Source organism: Sinocyclocheilus grahami, unplaced genomic scaffold (assembly GCF_001515645.1).
Source record: "Sinocyclocheilus grahami isolate Dianchi unplaced genomic scaffold, SAMN03320097.WGS_v1.1 scaffold18.1, whole genome shotgun sequence".
NCBI lineage: Eukaryota > Metazoa > Chordata > Actinopteri > Cypriniformes > Cyprinidae > Sinocyclocheilus > Sinocyclocheilus grahami.
The window spans coordinates 2,865,763-2,887,020 of record NW_015505197.1 but is presented as its reverse complement, the minus strand read 5'-3'; the positions used below and the strand labels follow the sequence as shown (position 1 = coordinate 2,887,020).

At 36.3% G+C, this 21,258-nt stretch overlaps 1 protein-coding gene across 1 annotated transcript in view; it reads left to right on the top strand.

Annotated features, from left to right (window-relative positions):
• The first annotated feature begins 2,309 nt into the window (after window positions 1-2,309).
• The window catches only part of LOC107553553 (PDZ domain-containing protein 8-like), a 39,019-nt gene continuing 20,070 nt past the window's right edge, over window positions 2,310-21,258 (top strand). The window contains exons 1-3 of the mRNA XM_016235826.1: window positions 2,310-3,459; window positions 18,810-18,935; window positions 20,642-20,744. Coding sequence (XP_016091312.1) covers window positions 2,573-3,459; window positions 18,810-18,935; window positions 20,642-20,744 — 1,116 coding nt within the window. The 5' untranslated portion in view covers window positions 2,310-2,572. The remainder of the gene's footprint in view (window positions 3,460-18,809; window positions 18,936-20,641; window positions 20,745-21,258) is intronic.

The window sequence follows — 21,258 nt, the reverse complement described above, 5'->3', positions numbered from 1 at the left end:
ATCACTGACTAATCGCACCCAAACCCACCCTTTTTTACATGGAAATCGTGACCGTGTTATAGATTTGACATTGCTCTAGTCTAAGCACACGACGCTATGCGTGAATAAATCAATAAACATAGTTTATATTTCGAATTCTGTCACTGTAAAAGACTCTTGTCAGAAGTGGGATGTGAACCCACGCCTTCATTCGGAGATCAGTAGCCTCATTATCTGAGAACGTCGAAACCCTTGAATCTAGACTGCTCGGCCATTTTTGACAGTACGATTGATTCGATATATATGGTAATCCAAAAATATTTCATCATTAGCCTACGCTATGATGTAGGGATTTTTAGATATTTAATACATTTTTTTAAAATAATTTGTAAAAAATAATAGAAAATTTGTAAACATAATTTGTAGATTTACTTCGTAGGGCTACTCAAGACATTGCTTAAGTCGTACTTAAAAAATAAGCGTAGCCTATAAAGCATTTTTGTTTCCAGTCTCTAAAACGCTGTTGTAAGAAGTGGGATTTGAACCCACACCTCCATTTGGAGAATAGAAGCCTTAGTTCCTGAGAAGGTAGAAACCCTTGAGCCAGAATTATTTTGAAACTGATATTTTAAAAGCTTCCTGTTGCTTTCAGTCATAGTATTTAGAAAAAGTAGGCCTATATTAGGTATTTTTTATTTCAAATGTCTAAAACCACTTTGTCAGAAGTGGGATTAGAAACCACACCTGCAATGAGAGAACAGAAGCTTCTTCATCTGAAAAGGACGAAATTGGGCGTCTTGACACCTCTGCCATTTGGCAGTGCAGAAAAGCACTCTGGAAACTTTGTTGTTTTATTACCTAGCTGAATGCAATAAGGATTTTTAAAAATTATACATAAAATTCTTAGTCATTAAAGCCTAAAAAAGCCTATTTTCAGACCCAGACTTTCAATATCAAACTGTAAAAATATATGATAATCTAAAAAAGTAACATAAACAACCCCTTTCAGTATTTATTGTATAAAAATAATTGTTATAAATTGTGCAATTCTTTATCAATATACAGATGTTAACTTAAACATATACACATGTTAACTTAAACATCTTACAAATTAAACCACAGTACATCACATGATAGTAAATGCACGACAATTATTTAACGCCTGTTGCATTAGAGGCAATCTATGTCCTTAAATGCATGATTGCTTGCTTGGTAGTTTTGTGCAGCACTATCTTTGATAGTCCACAAGATGGAGCTGGAGCAATGTTCACCTCGGTTTGAATTTGGTTTATTGTAATCTATTATAAATGTGTCTCTGAACTGCAATAGATCAGATCTCTAGCAGCAGTGAAACATGAGTTGATAAAGATCAAACAGGATTTGTGAGAGGGTATTTGCTGCCAGCCAACATGGGGATTAATTGTTTCAATCAAGTTAATGGCTGCACACCCAGTGGTTAAATAAACATATGCATTGCTGGTGGCTGAGAACTAAACAGTCCTCAGAAGCAGCTCCCTGGCTCAGTATGAGAAAACGTCTTTTTAAACAGATTAGGCTCGGTTAAGTTTTGAGAAAGCAGCTGTTTAGGTCATATGCCTCTGCATATCTCTGTTCAAAATGTTAGGCCTACTTGCAAATCTAAATACAGCATGTGCATTGTACGAAATATGACTGTCTGGCAAGATTACATTTCTCTGCAGATAGGGTCTATTTTTTCAAAGACAATATTAATAAATACATTTTTTATATTATGCAGCGATAATGCATCATAAAACTGTCATTTCACAACGTATTATCTCATGTATTAACACTCATCAGCCCATTAGTCTCAAAGGGGCTGGTTATTTATTTATTTATCATAAGCAACACAATGCAAAATGTTCAATCCTATGCAACCTTTTAACTGGGTAAATTATGCAACCAGTAAATATAAATGATGATGATGATAATAATAATAATAATAAAGGTTCCAGAGAGGAAATAATAACCTCTAAAAAGTGTAGTAGAAAATGATGCTGCTTCACTGATCTTTACAACAATGCTAAACACTTCACATTCATTTAATAAATAAAAAAAATATTTTGGAGCCAGATTGTTTGATTTAACTTCCTATATAACAATTATATATGTTTTTTTTCTCATGGTCTTTGCATTATATCATCATTTCCATTCAGCTGGAAAACTACATTTAGTTCCCTCTTTATGATATTTGCCAGTTCAAAAATCTTTATTGCATATAGGCTATGTTATGGAAACATAACATTGTCACAATAACAAAACAAAAAAAACACATGAATAATCAATATTCGGCTTAAAACGTTCCAGTGCGTTTCCTGTGACAATTTATATGCTTTATTTGTCGCGATCACAGCCATTCGGTCGCTGCCCGGCAGATGCCGTCATGACGCAGGACTTCCAGCGCGTTGACGCGAGGTTACGTTCCACCAATCAGTGGCAGGTTCCAAAGCCCAGGAAAGGAGCAGATGATATGGCAGCTTTGTGAGCGGCCAGGTGGAACTAGCTTTTGTTTAATCGGGCTGACAGCGGAACATGTGTACACTTTAACCCGCAGGACGCAGCGGGGGATCCGAAGATGATATACCTGATATTAATTTCTGCCTTCTCCGGGGCCATCGTCACGCTCCTTCTGCAGCTCTTACTGTTGTACCGGAGGAGCCCCGAGCCTATCGCTAGGACAGTTCAGTATGTCAAAGCAGTTCCTGATTCTGCACTGAAGGATTACTTTAGCAACCAACAAGCCGAATCGACGCAGCAACAATCCGATATCACATCGTATGTCTCCAAACAACCAGAGGCCGCTTCCCCGAAACAGCAAGAGACCACCGTCCCCGGCAGCAGCCCCAAACAGCAGCCGTCCTCGCCACCGCCTTCGCTGAGCGACCCTCGGCACACCTCCAAAGCAGAGACATGCGATTTCCTCAATGCCATATTTCTGTTCTTATTCCGCGAGCTCCGAGACACCCCAGTCATCAGGCACTGGATCACCAAAAAGATCAAGGTAGAGTTTGAGGAGCTCCTCCAGACCAAGACCGCCGGGCGTCTGCTGGAGGGGCTCAGTCTGCGGGATATCTCTCTGGGCAACTCGGTGCCCGTCTTCAAAACAGCCAGACTCATGAAGACAGTGGCTCTCAATGAAGACAACATGCCAGAGGAGCTCAATTTCGAGGTTGACTTAGAATATAACGGCGGCTTTCATCTGGCCATTGATGTCGATTTAGTATTCGGGAAATCGGCTTATCTGTTTGTGAAGATGACCCGGGTGGCGGGCCGCCTGAAGCTGCAGTTCACCCGCACGCCTTTCACGCACTGGTCCTTCTCCTTCCTGGAGGACCCGCTCATAGACTTCGAGGTGAAGTCTCAGTTTGAGGGCCGTCCTCTGCCCCAGCTCACCTCCATCATAGTCAATCAGCTCAAGAGAATTATCAAGAAGAAGCACACCTTACCAAATTACAAAATAAGGTAATGTCTCAGTGTCTTACTGCTGTCACATGCTTACTGCAATACTTCTGTCCCTTGCCTTTGGCATGTCAGTGTAGTTCATCTGGGGTCTCGGGTCTGGAGTGAATGTCCTCAACTTTGGCAGAGTTTGGGGGCTTGAAGATGAATGATTGCAGTTGATCCCAAAAATCCATTCCCTGCAGGGTTATTTTTCAGCTGCTGTGTAGAGATATTGTTTAATGCCAATACCTGTTATTATTATTATTATTATGTTGTTAAATAGTATGTCCGACCAATTTTTTATTATTTAAAATATTAATTATTTATCCTGATCTTTGACACAATAAAACTGATCAATTATAAAAAAATAAATAATAAAAATAAATAACCTTTTTAGAAAGCAGCAGCAACTAATACTGCAGCTACTAATAATATAATCATTTTTTAAATAAAATTATTTTTAAATAAACTAAAAACAAATTATTATTATTATTATTGTAATAACAACAATATTTTATAATATTTTTAAAAATATAAATATAATAATGTTATAAAATAATATTTTGTAGTAACTATAATTATTTGTATTATTTATGTCATAATGTTTGTCATTTTTTTGCCATCTTGACGGTTACAATTTTTTGTGTGTGTGTGTAATTAAGCAACAAATTTTTACTGCAGAATAAAAGACGTTTATGAAAGACCTTTTAAACAACACTTTTACTTTTAGTCATTTAGCAGACGCTTTTATCCAAAGCGACTTACAAATAAGAAAAAGTAATTACACACAAAATACACACATTTATGAAAATAAAATTAATTAAATAAAAATGACAAATGCATACAACAACATTGCAAAACTAAAACATTTAAATGAAAACAAAAAAATAAAGCTAAAAACAATTCAAAAATATTAAAAGAACAAAAGGCGGCCAAGCAAAGCGCACGACACTGACAAGGTACGAGACCAAACGCCATTTGTCAACACATTAAATAATTTGCTGTTGTTGTATATTTCTATTGAGAGACCTCCCAAATGGTGGCAATTAATATTAGACCCGTTATTAAGTTGAAAAGTGTAATGTTCATCGTCTGTTTGATTACGTCTTTAATTGATTTTTCCGTACGTTTCTGCCATATGTACATTAACTGACAGTCACCACTGATAAGCTACCACTATATATATTGTAGAAACTTAATTTTCTGTAAAGTTGCTTTGCAACGATTTGTATCGTGAAAAGCACTATACAAATAAACTTGAATTGAATTAATTATCTGTAAAAGATATATCTCTCAAGCTATTTTCTGAGCTTTGCTTTTATTGTACACAAAGAGTCTCAAGAGGTTGTGAAACCGGTAGTGTGTGTTCATATCTGAAAAGGGTTGTGAAAAGTGAACAGACAGAAGTACTGTGGCACTAGACTATTGGTAGAGTCGTGTATCGAGAACAGCAAGTGTGCTTCATTTTCCCCGGGTGAAACTGGAAATGGAGGCCACCTTCCCCATTCAATCACGATTCCCTTTACTGTGCTCATATTCCTGACCTTTAAAAGTGAAGACAACTCCGAGGGTTTTGTTACTTCCTGTTTTTAGCCGAGAAAACAAAATAAGGTCTGTGACTAAGGCTTTCAACCAAGCTATGGATTGATTGCATGCAGGATTCATCCACCTACACCTCACTACTCTCTATTACTCAGCATTACTTGGCACACCTAAAACGTTTGGTTGCCAATAAACATTAAGATATCTCAGAGTGTGTGTGCTTTGACTGGATTTCTCAGGTGTTGTATGTTCTTTAGGTTTAACATTGTGCACAGAATGGTCTGATGCACAGTCGTTTTTTGGCTCATCAGTCAAATTGCTCGTCTTTCTGTTGACAGTGTACACTACAGTCAATATGAACATAATGTGCAAATCACAAAGTCAAACACAGCACTGAGCACCACACTGTGATTTTATCCATCAAGTTAATTGTAGTGTCAGTGGAAGGGGCTAGATTAATTTAATCTTCGTCAGTTCGAATGGTGCAATTTGAACTTTGACCCAACACAGCTGGGATTGTGAGAGTAGTGAATTAGATCACTGCGCTCTCTGTTAAACGTCACACTGAACTATTGACTAGAGTGTCTCAATACAAGAGCATGATTAGTACGATTAGTAAATTTCTTTTCATAACACATAGGCCCAAAGAAGGTATCCAGTGGCGGATGAAGGTCTCTTGCGTGTTCGGTCTTTTCAGCGCGCAGAGTTATTCAATTTAGGTTTAACTCAATCTGACTCCATTTTAGTATGACTTCCAATTTAGGTTGAAAGGCACATTGGTTATTTGTCGGTCTCTGATTATTCTTACATTCGATTATTCTAATTAACTCTTTACTTTGTATTTTACTCGTTCACTAGGAATCTATGTAGTTTTTAGGATGCCTCACGCCGGCCGCTATGCGTGGGCTCCACGATCACAAAACTCGCCATTCTAATCCTTATTCAGAGGTTTGTGGCTAATGTTTAGCCCCCTACAGCTACCCATGTAATATTCCGACATTAATCAGCGGTTCTTCTAGACCACCTTTGTCTAGACCCCAACAGCTGATAGCTTCGTACAACTTAATTAATTCTGAAATCATATACATGGTTAACCATATCATATTCTGACATTAATCAGCGGTTCTTCTAGACCACCTTTGTGTAGACCCCGACAGCTGATAGCTTCGTACAACTTAATTAACACTCAAAATATTAATCAGCGGTTCTAAGTTAGAATAAATCAAGTGTAACAATTTATTATCAGTCAGGTAAATATGTATTATGCCAATTATCTCCACAGCCAATTCAACGATATCAAATCAATACAAGACATCAAATTCTCAAAGACGAATCTAAGAGTAAAATGCATACCTGAGATTAAATGTATTAGATGTATTAGAAAAATACATAGTACAGAGTGTGTGGAGATACTCTATACTACGGGCTGTCTGACTACAGATTCGCCCTGACCCTTTTGCTGTAATCCTTTAAATACAAAACCAAGAAAAGACATCCTCCAAGTGGAGGCGTGTAATTTACATTAACCCAGGTCCCATGGGTGGTCTACACCTTAATGGGAACAAAAGGTAATTTGCATGTAATGACCCTCTACAGTAATCAAAGTATCTTTTAACTCTTAGGATCTGGATTATCTTTTGGTAAGATTACGACCATTGTACCACTCGCCCTGAAACTATTCAAATGAAACCAAACATGACTGTAAATCTTATTTGCATTCATATAGAACATTATATTCTTGACCATTCTGAGTGAGCTGGGTGAAGAGAAGGATGGGTGAGGGGAAGGAAGGGGATGAGGAGGAACCAATGCATATGTGAGAGAGGCGTTTCCTGCACCACCCCTCTGTGGGGTGTCTTGAAGATGCCAGTGTATTGTTTGTTTCTCAGGAGATCAAAGTGTCTGAGTTTCTTTTATCCTTACAAGAGCTAAAGAGTTTTAGTCATCACAGCGCGCACATACACAGCCGGCAGCAAACTTACTGAAGCTAAACGCTTTACATTACTCAAAGGGAAAGAACTTCTCAATGATGTGAGACATTAAATGATACACTCATTTTTCAGTATTGGCATTTTTCCAAAAGTCGGAATCACTTCATTGGTATTTGAGATGAGATATTTTTCCTCTTTATGTAAGTGGATGGGTGCAGCACAGAATTCATGCACTAGTCATGTTTTACCACCTCAGAGTTTAATGGTGTTTGCTTTAGGGCTGAAATGAAAAGTACTTACTGTTTTATTTGTGACGCGGGAGGTGACGTTAAGGCGCTGACGATATTCTCTATTAAACAAGTGCGTCAGTGGGAACTTTGTTTAAAAGGCAGACAGTGTGGCCCAGGGACAAAACAAGCAGGCAGGCCACAATCCGTTTCAGTCATCCCTGTGTGGGATGAAAGTGTCACAGTCAGATGGAGGAGGTGTTCAGAACAGGACAATTGTATGTGTGTGGACAAAACTGCCGGAGACTTGAATTACGTAGTGAGATTGAAATGCTTTTAAAATACTATGGCAATAAATATGGCATGACAAATCAATAGATTTGCTGTCTGTATTTTAGATAGCCGTTTTGTGGGTCACCAGGATGAAGAAAGAGTTTGACTTAGTGATTATAGTGGTGCTTCTGGTAAAAGTTGAAATGATTAATGGCTCGGATGAGATAACTTTTATTTTTTAGGGTTTTGTTTTTTGGAATACTACCTATATTGCTGTTTTCTATTTGAATATATTTTAAAATGTAATTTAATCCTGTGATGGCAAAGCTTAATTTTTTCAGCATCCATTATTACATTCTTCAGTGTCAAATGATCCTTCAGAAATTATTCAAATATGCTTATTTGCTGCTTAAGAAACATTTCTTATCAATGTTGAAAACAGTTCTGCTGCTTAATAGTTTTGTGGAAACTGATTTCCCCCCCCAAGATTCTTTGATGAATAGAAGGTTCAAAAGAACAGCATTTATATGAAAATTATTAAATTACATTATTAATGTCTTTACTGTCTTCAATTCAACTTATCATTTCTGAATAGAAATATCAATATCTAAAATCATCGACACAGCTTTTAAATTACAGCATTTATGTATGTATTTATTCCTTTATTAATTTATTCAAATGTTTTATTTATTTTTTCAATGTCTTTCTCTTTTGAGAAAAATTATTGATGACTTTGTTTTCAATATAAGTAAAATGCAAAATAGAAGAATGTTCACTCTCTGATGTTTGGACCATTGCACATTTTACATAAACATTCAGTGAATCAACGTAAAGGACATTTTCATGCAAGGAAATACACCTTCTGTTATTGTGTAGAGGATGGTCTATTACGCTGATCCAGCTCCTTTGTCCAAATGTAGATCTTAAGAGTCTCACTCTTTAAGGGGTCATATGATGCTATTTTAAAGATCATTATTTGGTGTAACAGAATATGTTGACATGCTTTAATGTTCAAAAAACACATTCTTTTTCAAATACTGTACATTATTGTAGTTCCTCTATGCCCCGCCTCTCTCAAACGCTTCGTTTTCTGCAAAGCCCCTCCTTCTGACAAGCACAGTCTGCTCCGAGTGGCCAGCTGACCCAGTGCATTGTGATTGGCTGAACACCACAAGCACACGTCGGAAATGTAACGCCCCTTTCCATAAACGTGAGCTTCAGCTTTCAACATAAATGTAAAGACAGTACATAATGTCCTTAGTTTTACCATCAGTTCAAGCCCGAAATGGGAACAGAGTCGCGTGACAGACACAGTGATGATGCTCATATGTATTTGCAGTACACAAGCTGCGATTAAGAAAGCTGACTCCACTGTCTCTCTCTCACGCACACACACAGACACACCACGCGATACTCTACAATGTGCAAAACTCTGCATTTGAACAGTCAATAGCAAATACTTAAACTATTAAGAAAACATACTTACAGTAGCTGATTCAGAATAAGCGCCAGATTGTCATAGCAAAGTCGGAATTGACCCATTTTTTTTTTTTAGAAATAGCCTTTGCACAGCCAGCCTTGTAGGGTGCGAAGTTTGTAGCCTTGAAAGTTGAAAGCTAACCTCTCCTAGGTTCACAAAACTGTCGTCCATAAAATGTGTTGCACAAATTCGATTATCTGGGACTGGGTTGTGCAGTTCTGTTGTAAATAAATCTTAACCAATGATTCCTCATTGCATCTACTTTTGGAAGGCCAAATAAAGTGCTTTTGCTTTCGCACAGAAACACACATCGTCTCCCTGACATGGCTGCATCAACACTACTACGGTTCCTGAAACCACGCCTTCTTACTTTGCATGAACATTTGGGCAGCATTACGCAAATATTTCCACATCATGACGTAGAGATGTGGGGGCGTGTTTGAATGAGGCCTTTTAGCCCGGTCTGAATCAGCCTTCTCTTTTCGATAGAATAAATCCTTTTGTGGGAGACTTTGAGCTTTGTAACTCTACAGATCTTATGCATGCACAAATAGCTACATAACACACTAAAGAAAAGGAAAAATAGAAATAGCATTATATGACCTCTTTAACTCTGTTTAAAATGAAATTGCCATCTGCGGTGACATGAAAGGTCTATCGTCTCCCTGACATGGCTGCATCAACACTACTACGGTTCCTGAAACCACGCCTTCTTACTTTGCACGAACATTTGGGCAGCATTACGCAAATATTTCCACATCATGACGTAGAGATGTGGGGGTGTGTTTGAATGAGGCCTTTTAGCCCAGTCTGAATCAGCCTTCTCTTTTCGATAGAATAAATCCTTTTGTGGGAGACTTTGAGCTTTGTAACTCTACAGATCTTATGCATGCACAAATAGCTACATAACACACTAAAGAAAAGGAAAAATAGAAATAGCATTATATGACCTCTTTAACTCTGTTTAAAATGAAATTGCCATCTGCGGTGACATGAAAGGTCTATAATATTGGGAGATATATCAGATACAATGTGTGTAAAGAACAGCATTAGTTTATAACCCACAGTGGCTTACTGTTAAATGATGAGTAATACCTGAAGTAATATAGTCTAAACTAACTATAGAAAGGTTTATTACAAACTATTCAGTGTACAGGAGTCCTGACTCTGTACCTGTGGGGGTATTTAAAAACATGGATGGGCTCCATGTCACAGATGGCCAAAACTTGAGAGTCAGAAATGTGCATTTTTTTTTTTCTTCATGTGCATTACAGGGGTGTAAAAATGACATTATGACTTGAAAGCTGGCAGCATCATTATTTTATTGATTGGTAGGTCTTTAAGTAAAATCTGTTGACTTTAGCAATCTTAGTTTCATTATATCCTAATGGTGACAGTTCAAAAATGGCAAAAAGCACTTCTTGTGTTTTTTTGCCTCAAGTTTGCATGTCTGTATTAAAGATCTTTATATCTTATAGATATAAAGGATCTTAATATCCTTTTAGATTCTGACAAACCTTCCTATTGGTTTCTTCATTTTAAATGCCCTTGATGGTTCAATCCCAGAGATATGGAGATCTTAATACGGCTCCATGAGTAAACTGGACAATTGTACACATTTTCAATGGTCAAAAACCAAATGTGGGTCATTTTGCATACAGCTGATACTTATTTCTTTTAAAGAGGAATATCCGAAGAACAAATAATGTTGAAACTAGAAATGTATCTCGTGATTTTCTATCAGCATAGAGCATGCCTACTTCAGTGCCATAAATATTATTTTTCCAAAGTTTGCATGCCTGGAGCTCTAAAAGTATTTCAAGATATATTAATATCCTTCTAGATCCTCATTCTTAGTAAACATTCTTTTGAAATCTTAATTTTCAAGATTTCAAATATGCAGTATTGTAACTACACATTACCGCATTGACTTAAACCATATAGGGCCTTAAAAATGAAGACTCAAAAAGAAGTTTCATAAGAACAAGAATCTAAAACGACATTAAGATATCTTTAACACTTCTTGAATTAAAGACTTGTAAACTTGGAGAGTTGTGTTGTATTCAATTGTTTTGTTAGAGGGAAACAAGATACATTACTAGTTTCTCTATTATTTGTTCTTCAGACATTCCTCTTTAAACACGCTAACTGTCAGCTGTTTAAGGAAAGTTACCTACATTTGGTTTTTGACCATTGAAAATGTTTTAAAGGCACTTTGTTTTAGAATGTACAACTGTTTAGTGACTGAAATATTGCGGCGGGTGCTTTCTATGAATTGCTAATGGCCAAAACTTGCATTTTGTTCACATATCTTTGTTTTATTCTTTTGAGAGGTGATTAAATATTTTTACAGATAGAAAATTGACAGGCTTGTGCTGCAGTTCTATGGATGTTTTGTCCGCCAGGTCTTTGAGCCAGTCACGTGACTGAAAACTATGAATTGACTTTGTATTGTGGGAAGCTGCCTCCTTGTCATTTCTGACTTATAACAAAAAAACAGAGCAATGTCTAAAAGCTGATGTGTGTCGAGGTGTACAGCAAACAAGCTAAAAAACCCAGAACTACGTTTTTATAAGCTGTCGACCCCAAAAAATGAGCGTTTAAGGACACAAAAGTAGAGCGTAACATGTCATATTACTCTGAGAACTACGCCCACTGGAGGGAAACGTAATCGGTGACAGGAAACATTCATTATTTTAAACCATGTCGAAGGATTATTTCAGCACCCTATGTGAACCTGTCAGGAGGAGATATATTGAGAAACTAAATTTTATTGGTCTAATGTCAGTGCCCCTTTTCCTTACCTTCCTTTTGTTTGGAGAAATGATCGACAGCTTATAAAAACGAAGTTCTGTGTTTTTTTTTAAAGCTTGTTTGCTGTACACCTCGTCACATAGCAGCTTTTAGACATTGTTCTGTTTTTTGTTGTAAGTCAGAAATGACAAGGAGGCGGCTTCAATACAAAGTCATGCCGGTGGGCATGGTTTTCTGATTATGACACGTGTCGCTCTGTCTCTATGGAAAAGTTCAAAGCATAAAGGGAAGATATATTAATGCGTTGTGTATTATATCTGTGTGATCGTTTGATCCTTTTTAAGACTTTTTAACAGTGTGTGCATGAAGAACTATTCATAGTGCTCTCTACTCCAGTGTTGTGATCTAACAAACATCCAGTAGAAAGTAACATGACTTAGAATCTGCAATAAACTCCAGCAAGATAAAGTCTTTTTATGCAAAACCACTGATCTTTATCTACAGAACAAGTATAATAACAGGAATATTGAAACATCTTGGAGAGAGTTTCATCGTCTTGACTGTCGTAACTGAACGCGACATGCAGTTTGAATGGACTGACAGCTGTAGCGGAGAGAAGAGTTTACATCAACTTGAATTTAACAACATATTCATCTGTACCTCACATTAAACTATGGAACAGCTTCTGAAGACTTGCAATATAGTGCATGAAAACTTTATGGTGTTTTATAATGTTTTTGTGCCTTTCATGAAATTCGTGGGGCTTAAGAATAACACAGAATAGTATTTGCGTAATATCGGATTTGGATCAGGCTCGTCTGACCGATACCCAATCCTGCAGAAAATGGCAGTATTGTAGCCGATCAGTATTGGCTACAATACTGCCATTTTCTGCCAGATTATCGGACCGGCACACCTCTACAGAAAATGTGAACAATTTACCAGTTTACTCATGGAGCCACATTAGGATCTCCATATCTCTGGGATTGAACCATCGATCGAGGGCCTTTTAAAATGAAGATACCAAAAGGAAAGTTTAAGAACCAGAATCTAAAAGGATATTAAGATAATCTTTAATACTTCTTGTAGGGATGCACGATATATCGGCCACCATATCGGTATCGGCCGATAAATGCTCATTTTTTCTGTTATCGGTATCGGCCTGATAAGAAAATTTGGCCGATATCTTAAAGCCGATAAATAATGCATTATTTCCTTCAGAGACACTTCAGAGCTTTTCTTCATAGATTTGTGTAAATTAGGGTTGCGTATAAAAATTCTGGTTTATGCATAGAATCTAATAATTATTTTAATGTTGTGACTCATAATCAATAAATAGCCTGTACTATTTTGTCTAAATTAAAAAAAAAAAATCACTAAAAACTACAAGCAAATTTAGCCATCACAGCATTATAATGTGCAGTATAAAAATGAACGTTCATTTTGAGATTTGCTAAAGGTTACATTGGTTTTCATTATTAAAGGTTTTTTTTATATTAAAGGAGTGTTTGAAGGTAATCTAAGGGTTAAATTAGCATGCAAAAATAAATAATATAAAAAATTATTGATATAGCCAAAAGTCAGTATGGTACTGATATTGTGCATTCCTAATGTAAATTATGTTTTATGACAAAGTTTGTAATGGTTCTTAAATGCCCTCTCCTGATAACTATTATATCGTCATTTTTGGCTGTTATCAAATAAAACATTCATTGTGTAGTTACGCTGCAGTGCTTACACGTGCAGTGTAAAACAGGCAAATGTTTTTGCAGTCAGCTCGCAGAACACACACTATAAGCTCCTAGCGCTTTCACCCGATTGGCAAAGTCATACGTTTCTTCCTGCTGCACATAAAAGCAAAGCTGATTTGGTTTGTCCTCAGTGACCTGGCTGTGGTGAATATGAGATATTTAGAGAGGTGCTGGTGATATGAGTGGGTTTTAATCCAGTCAGCAGCACATCTCCAGTCAAAGACACGGCAGATGTGTTTGTGTGGCTTACATCAACTTTTATTGCACGCATCTCTTATTGTATAACTCCTATAGACTGTTATTACTCTACCAGTGACTGTTAGACGATGATTAAGGCATGTATGAGAACTATAAAACCTAATTTGCTGACATTTAGATTCATGGTCTATCAAAAAATATATTAGTTGCATTATGAAAATTGATTATGCATCATAATTATGCATTGTTAATTATGTTAAATGACTGAAGACAGTCATATGCTTATATAATCTAACTGAATAAATTGAGGTATGCGTGTGAATATTTGCGTGTGTCTGCTTAAAATGTGCGTGTGTGTATGTTTGTAGTTAACCAAGGAATTTCCTGTGGTTTCTGAAATATTTTGCAGCTATGGCAGAAATCTGAAATCTGTTATCTAATGCAATTATTGTGCCATTTGATTAATGACTTAAAATGGGAAAAGGTTTTTTTTTTTTTACTGCTTACACTTAACACCTCAAGAATACAGAGTAAGATAGATGGTGATCAGGATAAGGCCTTCACAGTCGATAGTCGTTTGCTGGGCTTTTTTCCCTTAGAGCTGCTTACCGCAAGTATTCTCACACTTCTGCTGGAAACCCTTGAAAGTACTTTAAACAGCGAAGTGTTTTGGCATACAGGTTAAGCGTTCTTCAATTCAGTTCAGTGAAGTTCATCCCCATGAAGAATGTCTTCTGTATGCTATAGTGAAAAGTACACAGGATGCTATTGTAAAGATAAGACAAGGGTAACAATCTTCCTACTAATTTTCCCATAGCAAGAGAGCCATAAAGTTTCCTCAGAATGAGTTAGTGTTTTAAAGGAATAGTTTACCAAAAACATTTGTCATGTCATCATTCTCTCATCATTTACTCAGTCATTTCATTCCAGGCCAGTATGATTTTTTTTTCTGTGCAACACAAAAGGAGATATTAAAAAAAAAAAAAAAAAAAAAAATTTTCAAGCTGCTCTCTTCCATACAATGAAATTATATAGTGATATAGATACCATACAAGAAAAGTATCATAATTTTGTGGTCCATACAACTACGTTCAACTATGCTTGAGGTGTTATTCACTGAAAATCTCTTATTGTTAACTAAAACTTAAAAAAAATTTTTAATTGGAATAAAGCTGAAATAAAGTAAAATAAAATATAAATATTTGATGAAAATTATGTGTGGAAAAAAAAGTTGCCTTGGCAACTGACTAAAATTTAAATGTTTAAGCTGAAGTACTAAAATTACTTAAAAACTGAAATAAAAATAAATTTAAGCTGGAAAAAAACTGGTAAGAATGACAAACTCATGTAAAATGACTAAAACAAAAATTATAAAATGAAAACATAAAAATAAACATTAATTCATAATATCAATAAATACTATAATAGTTTATAAATAATACTAAAATAACATTGGATAAGCTGTGTCAAGACCATGCCACCCCAAGTTTGACATCAGTTGTGCCAAAACATCATTGGCTGTTAAATGTCTAGTAATTACAGAAGTGTTGATGAGATTTGAGAATAAATGATGACAGAATTTTTATTTTGGGGTGCATTATTATACTAAAGAGTTGTTGGTTTATGGAGTAATTTTCCCATGATGAATTTCCTTCAGCTAACGATACCAGGAACCACACAGAGACTGCTTTATTCATTGACTAGAACAGTCGATTGACATAAGTCGAAATAGATAATTACTGTTGTTAATATACACTGGTGTATGTGTGTGCATGTAACTGCTTACAGTTGGTGTAGACTGCAAGGTCCAGACTTGAGGCATTACATGTTTCTGTGAGGTGAGTGAGTGTTGTATTTTTAATGCTGCAGGCTGGCTATGCTGCTGTAACGGTGTTGGTGGTAAGTGATAGGGCTGCGCTCCATGCCCTGTGTGTGCTCTGGAACAAACTGAAGTCATGTCCTGCAATTAAGCAGCTGGGAAATGGAGCGGGAGGAAGGGGCACAATGAGAGTGTTACTAGACCAGGATCTTGTTCCTAGAGCTTTGCATCATGAGGTGTCTGAACAGGAAGGAAGTAGAATCACTGAACTGCCCATTTGAGTCCCAAGACATTTTGGACCCTGTTTACAACATTGTTATTTTAGTGTTATTTATATGACATTTATTCATATTTTGAATGAGCCTTTATTTTTGTATTTTCAGTTTTAATTTTAGGGTTTTTTTCTTACATTTTTCATTTCTTTTTTTTATTTTATATCAAAAACAAGTTTTAATAGTTTGTTTTAATTACCAAAACCAACACGGTTTTAAACATGTTTAATGCTGTCCACTTGTAAATGGATCATCAAATATGGTTGTAAACTGGGTCTTTAGGTTAACAGTTAACGTGAAAGATCAAGGTTGTCACAGAATTGCACTTTAGGTAGTATAGTTCATAAGGGTGGTCACTAATACATCTCAGGCTTTGATTTAGAGCAATTGTTTTTGATTGTGACTTTTTTGTTCACAAAGCATTATGTCCATGTGACTCCACTAAATCATGTCTTAATCTCAGGATTTTGCTTCTGAAAGCCTCATTAGTGTTTACATAGATGTTAATAAAATTGCCTTTTGTCTATTTGTGTGGTTTAGAGGAGTTTCATTTCACTTTGACCTCCTTTGTGAAAGCATGTGATTTTTTTTTTTTCAGGGACATGGCAACTTCCCCCAGCATGCTTAAAGTTTTTCAGAGATCTGAAAGGTTTAGATATCAGTACAGTTTGTGTATTTTGTCTCAAAATATAAACATTCATACAAAGTCCTTATGTCCTCTGTGATCTATTAATGATAGTGTGAAGATTTTATGGGTCATGCATAAACCTAATGATTGCTTTTGAAAACTGGCCCTTCCTTAGCCTGTTTCCATGGCGCTTTGTATGATGATAAGGCAGAAAAACAATTTGTCTGGAGTTTCAGAAAAAGGCCAATGAAACAATTTCTGAGACTGACGGGTTTTATAATATTTTGTACCTCACAAGGGCAAATCAGAGAGCTTTGTCTATGGAGAGAGAGAAAGGCACTTCCTGTTTAGGAACACTAATCTCTCAGATTATTATTAGCAGTAAAGAGTCTTGAAATAGCACCAGGCCACTCTCCTCAGAGGAATGCTGCTAAGCTCTATCAGTGCTCTATTCTGCATGAGGAATCACCCTGTTTTTAAAGTTCCATAAAGTTCCTTATATTCAGTCTGGTTTGACTGCCAGTTATGATTGAACACATGACATAGACATTTTTTCACGTGGACAAGTTTTTCATTTTGAAGCAAATGCTTACTTGGTGTTGAAAGTTCTTAATACTTGCAACACAGTTAGGCACAAATAGAGGATGATCAGTCACACTCCAGAACCCAGAATTAAGAGAACTCTTTAAGAAAGAAGAATCTCCCTTGTCTAAAACATTTAGTTCAATACTTGGTCTAAATTTGACCCTGGACCCCAAAACCAGTCTTAAGTCGCTGGGGTATATTTGTAGCAATAGCAAAAAATACATTGTACGTGTCAAAATTATAGATTTTTCTTTTATGCTACAAATCATTAGGATATTGAGTAAAGATCATGTTTCATGAAGAAATTTTGTAAATGTTCTACTGTAAATATATTAAAACTTAATTTTTGATTAGTAAAATGCATTGCTAAGAACTTAATTTGGACTACTTAAAAAGGCGATTTTCTCAACATTTAGATTTTTTTGCACCCTCAGATTCCAGATTTTCAAATAGTTGTATCTCGGCCAAATATTGTCCTATCATAACAACAAGCTTATTTATTCAGCTTTCAGATGATGTATAAATCTCAATTTTGAAAAATTGACCCTTATGACTGGTTTTGTGGTCCAGGGTCACAAATAAATCTTTGGGAAACTCTTTAAAAGCATCTTAAGTGAGCAGGTAAATTAAGAGGAGGAAGCTCCAGATGAGTTTTATCCTTGTTGACTTTCTGATCCGTTTCTCTTCATTTCACAACCTTTTTTGTCGTGGGAAAAAAAGTGGCTTCACAGATGATATAAGAGGAACAGAGTCTGGGGGTTTCACAGCTGAATTACGTGAAGTCACTCATTAGGAATATTTTGACACTGATAATGTAAGGGGTCACATGAATAGGGCACAAAATAGAACCTAAAGATATAATGTTATAGGAACTGTTTTAAATTTTTGATTGATTTATTTAATTGATAATACTCCAATTATCATGCTGAGTTAATATTATATTGGATACTAGATATGTTAGGAAAACTACTAGTTTTCACATAAAACAAAACACAGTATCTGTGGCTCTGCTGCTTAAAGAAACCATGAGATGCCAAGGTGTACTTAATACATAGAAATTTCTGGGTAATGAGTAGTAGCAGTGTTAGTGAGACCTTGAGCAAAGGCTTAAGATTAAGATCATATTAAGACATTTAACATCGTAGTTTTCACTTTAGGGTTGCTTTAAACCTACCTGTCTTGATGATTTGCATAATTTGAAAGGGCCTAAAATCCTTGCAGCGGGATTTAACTGAACCTGCTCTTCTGCCCCTCAAGTCTTTGTGTGAAAGGACAAAACACACACACACACACACACACACACACACACACTGTTTTTCCAGTAAGGGTAGAGTGAATGGGTTACACACACCTAGAATGACCATTAACTTTGACAAACATTTCCTGTTGACCTCACGATTCAAATCGTGACTTACTGTTTTGCAATAATGAACTTAGGGCCAGAATTACTAACAGCTTGCGCCAGCGCAACCCCTCTTTTGGGCTTAAACTACTGTCAGGATTTGCTAAAGACGCAGTGAAAAATTAGCAATGAAAAGGGCATGGACAGTTTTTGCATCTGACCTTATTGCATATGCATTTGTAGGAGTTTCTCTTTCAGACATTTAAGGGAGGACGGTATATAAATGAATCATGCAACTTGATTTACTACGGTTTGTGATTGTCAATTTACAATAATATATGTGCCATTATTTATTGCCCAAAAAAGCTATTTTCCATTTGACATGGCTGTGATAGTTGGTAATTTGCAGTGCTCTTTGTAGATTGTGTTGGTCATTATGGAAATAATCTGAATGTGTGTCATGCTAAATTGCCCTGTTTAGTAAATCTGGCCCTTAATGTGTATAAAGCAAGCATTATTATTGGCGGACTGTTGGTTGTCTGATGATTTTGTCTGTTTTTGATCGACAGGTACAAGCCCTTTTTTCCTTTCCAAGTGCAGCCACCGCTGGCGTCATCATGTGACCTAGACATCTCCATCCGAGAGACACTATTGGTGGAGGGGCGTCTACGTGTCACACTTGTTGAATGTAGCAGGTAGGGCAGACTTTTGTTGCTGTGCGTGACACAATCAACATTTACTTAATCTTTAATCTTTTAGGTAAATGAAGGCAATTGTAATCTAAAAGTAAAAATGTGGGAAATTGTCATGCACACTTGAATAAGGACAGCTTGAAATGTGTCTCTTGTGCAGTTTTCAGTGTCATCCCAGATCAGGCATATTCAATTAATTTTGTACTGCTAGCCTCTATTCAATAGATACGTGCATTTACACCTGTCTTTGTTTTCTTTAATTCTCTTTACTTATATACATTGTAAGTAGTAGCACATATAAAACTTACAAAAACATTCATATAAAGAGTCTGAAATTATATGTGTCAATTCAGGTTAGTACACTGCTGTTTCTGTTTTCTTATTCTTCTGGGACACAAAACTCATAGACAGCCATAACATTCTAAGCCAATAACATTTAAAATGGCCTGGTTGCAAGCTGTTGTGTTCGAGAACACACACAATGCAACAAAAGCTGTATTATTCTCACTATTGGGTGTCTTTGTGTTTTTGTCAGATTAGTAACAGACTTCAATTGTGTTTGTAATGGGCTTTCTATTAATAATGCAGAGCCTTTGACAATTACAAACCCAACTCAACACTGATGTGGGTGTACATGCACACACACACACACACTATTTGTAGTCTGCACACTGGATCTTTCCATGTGGCATTAAGCTGAGAGTTTGGTAAAGTTGCTAGCTGTCCAGTGTGTGTTTGCACAGGTCAGTTTATGTCTCAACTGTACTGTGGCTTTTCCACCACCAGAGGGCAACAGTGGACCAGTCATGCTTCTGATGGGCCAGTTGTGTTTTGCTTGTTGAGGATTGTTTAGTTAAAGTTGGAGCTCAACTTTGCAGGAAGGAGGCCCTCCAGGAGCAGGATTGGTATCACTGCCTTAGTTACAAATGTGATTACATTTTTATTTATTTATTTATTAATGGAGAAAGTGTCACGTTTTTAATCAAAACACAGAAAGCAAATACAGTCTGGTCAGGTCTATTCTTAAGTATTATATTTTTATATTTTGTAATACATTTACACTACCATTCAAAAGTATGTGGTTGGTGAGTCTCTTATGCTCACCAAGGCTGCATTTATTTGATCAACAATACAGTAAAACAGTAATATTGTGAAATATTATTGCAATATAAAATAATTGTATATATTATTAATTTAATATGATATTATATAATACAAAGTTTTGATGAATGAAAAAATTAAACGGAACAGCATTTATTTGAAATAGAAATATTTTGTAACAAATGTCTTTACAAATGTCACTTTTAAAAGTATAAAAGTATTAATTTTTTTTTTTTTAAACGAACTGATCCCAAACTTTTGAATGGTAGTCAGTGTGAATGCGTTTTTTTTATAGCCATAATGCTTTTCTTTTAGTGCTTGTAATGAAAATGTTTAGCCAGCAGATGGTAGTAGTAGCTTATAAACGGTCATTTAAACTGAACGTCTGTTGATTAGGTTTCAGAGCTAAATTTGCCCTAGTCATTTCTTTTGATCACAGTATTAAAACACTATTTCCTTTTCATTTTGGTTGTCCAATTCAGTTATTGTATATAATGTAATATTGTATATAATTCAGTTATAGTATATAATGTACTGAAATATACCGGTACTTTTAAGATAATGAAAATTACTTCACTGTTTTTTCTTTTTCTGTGTTCTCTCTACAGGTTGTTTATCCTGGGCTCCTATGAAAGGGAGACATATGTTCACTGCACCTTAGAGCTCAGCTCTGACGAATGGCGGGAAAAAACTCGCAGCTCCATCAAAGAGGTACACGTTACATGTCCTGCTGCATGTGTTTCTTTCTGCCTGAGGGCGCTGCACTATAGGTTTACTGCGCTGCGCGCACGCACAAACATGCATGTTTGAAATGCATTTAAGGGGTCATATGATGCGATTTCAAGTTTTCCTTTCTCTTTGGAGTGTTACAAGCTGATTGTGCATAGATAAGATCCCTGAAGTTGCAAAGACTAAAGTCTCAAAACCAAAGAGATATTCTTTATCAAAGTTAAGATTCTGCCACGCCCCCCCTAAAACGGCTCGTTCTAACACGCCCCCACATATCTACCTCACTATGTGGAAATATTTGCATAATGCTGCCCAAATGTGCTCGCAAAGAAAAAAGGCGTGGTTTCAGTAACCGCAGTTAGTGTTGAAGCAACCATGTCAGGGAGACGCTGTGTTTCTAGGCGAAAGCAAAAGCACTTTATTTGGCCTTCCGAAAGTAGATGCATTTAGGAATCTTTAAGATCACTTACAACAGAACAGCAATGCATTTTATAGA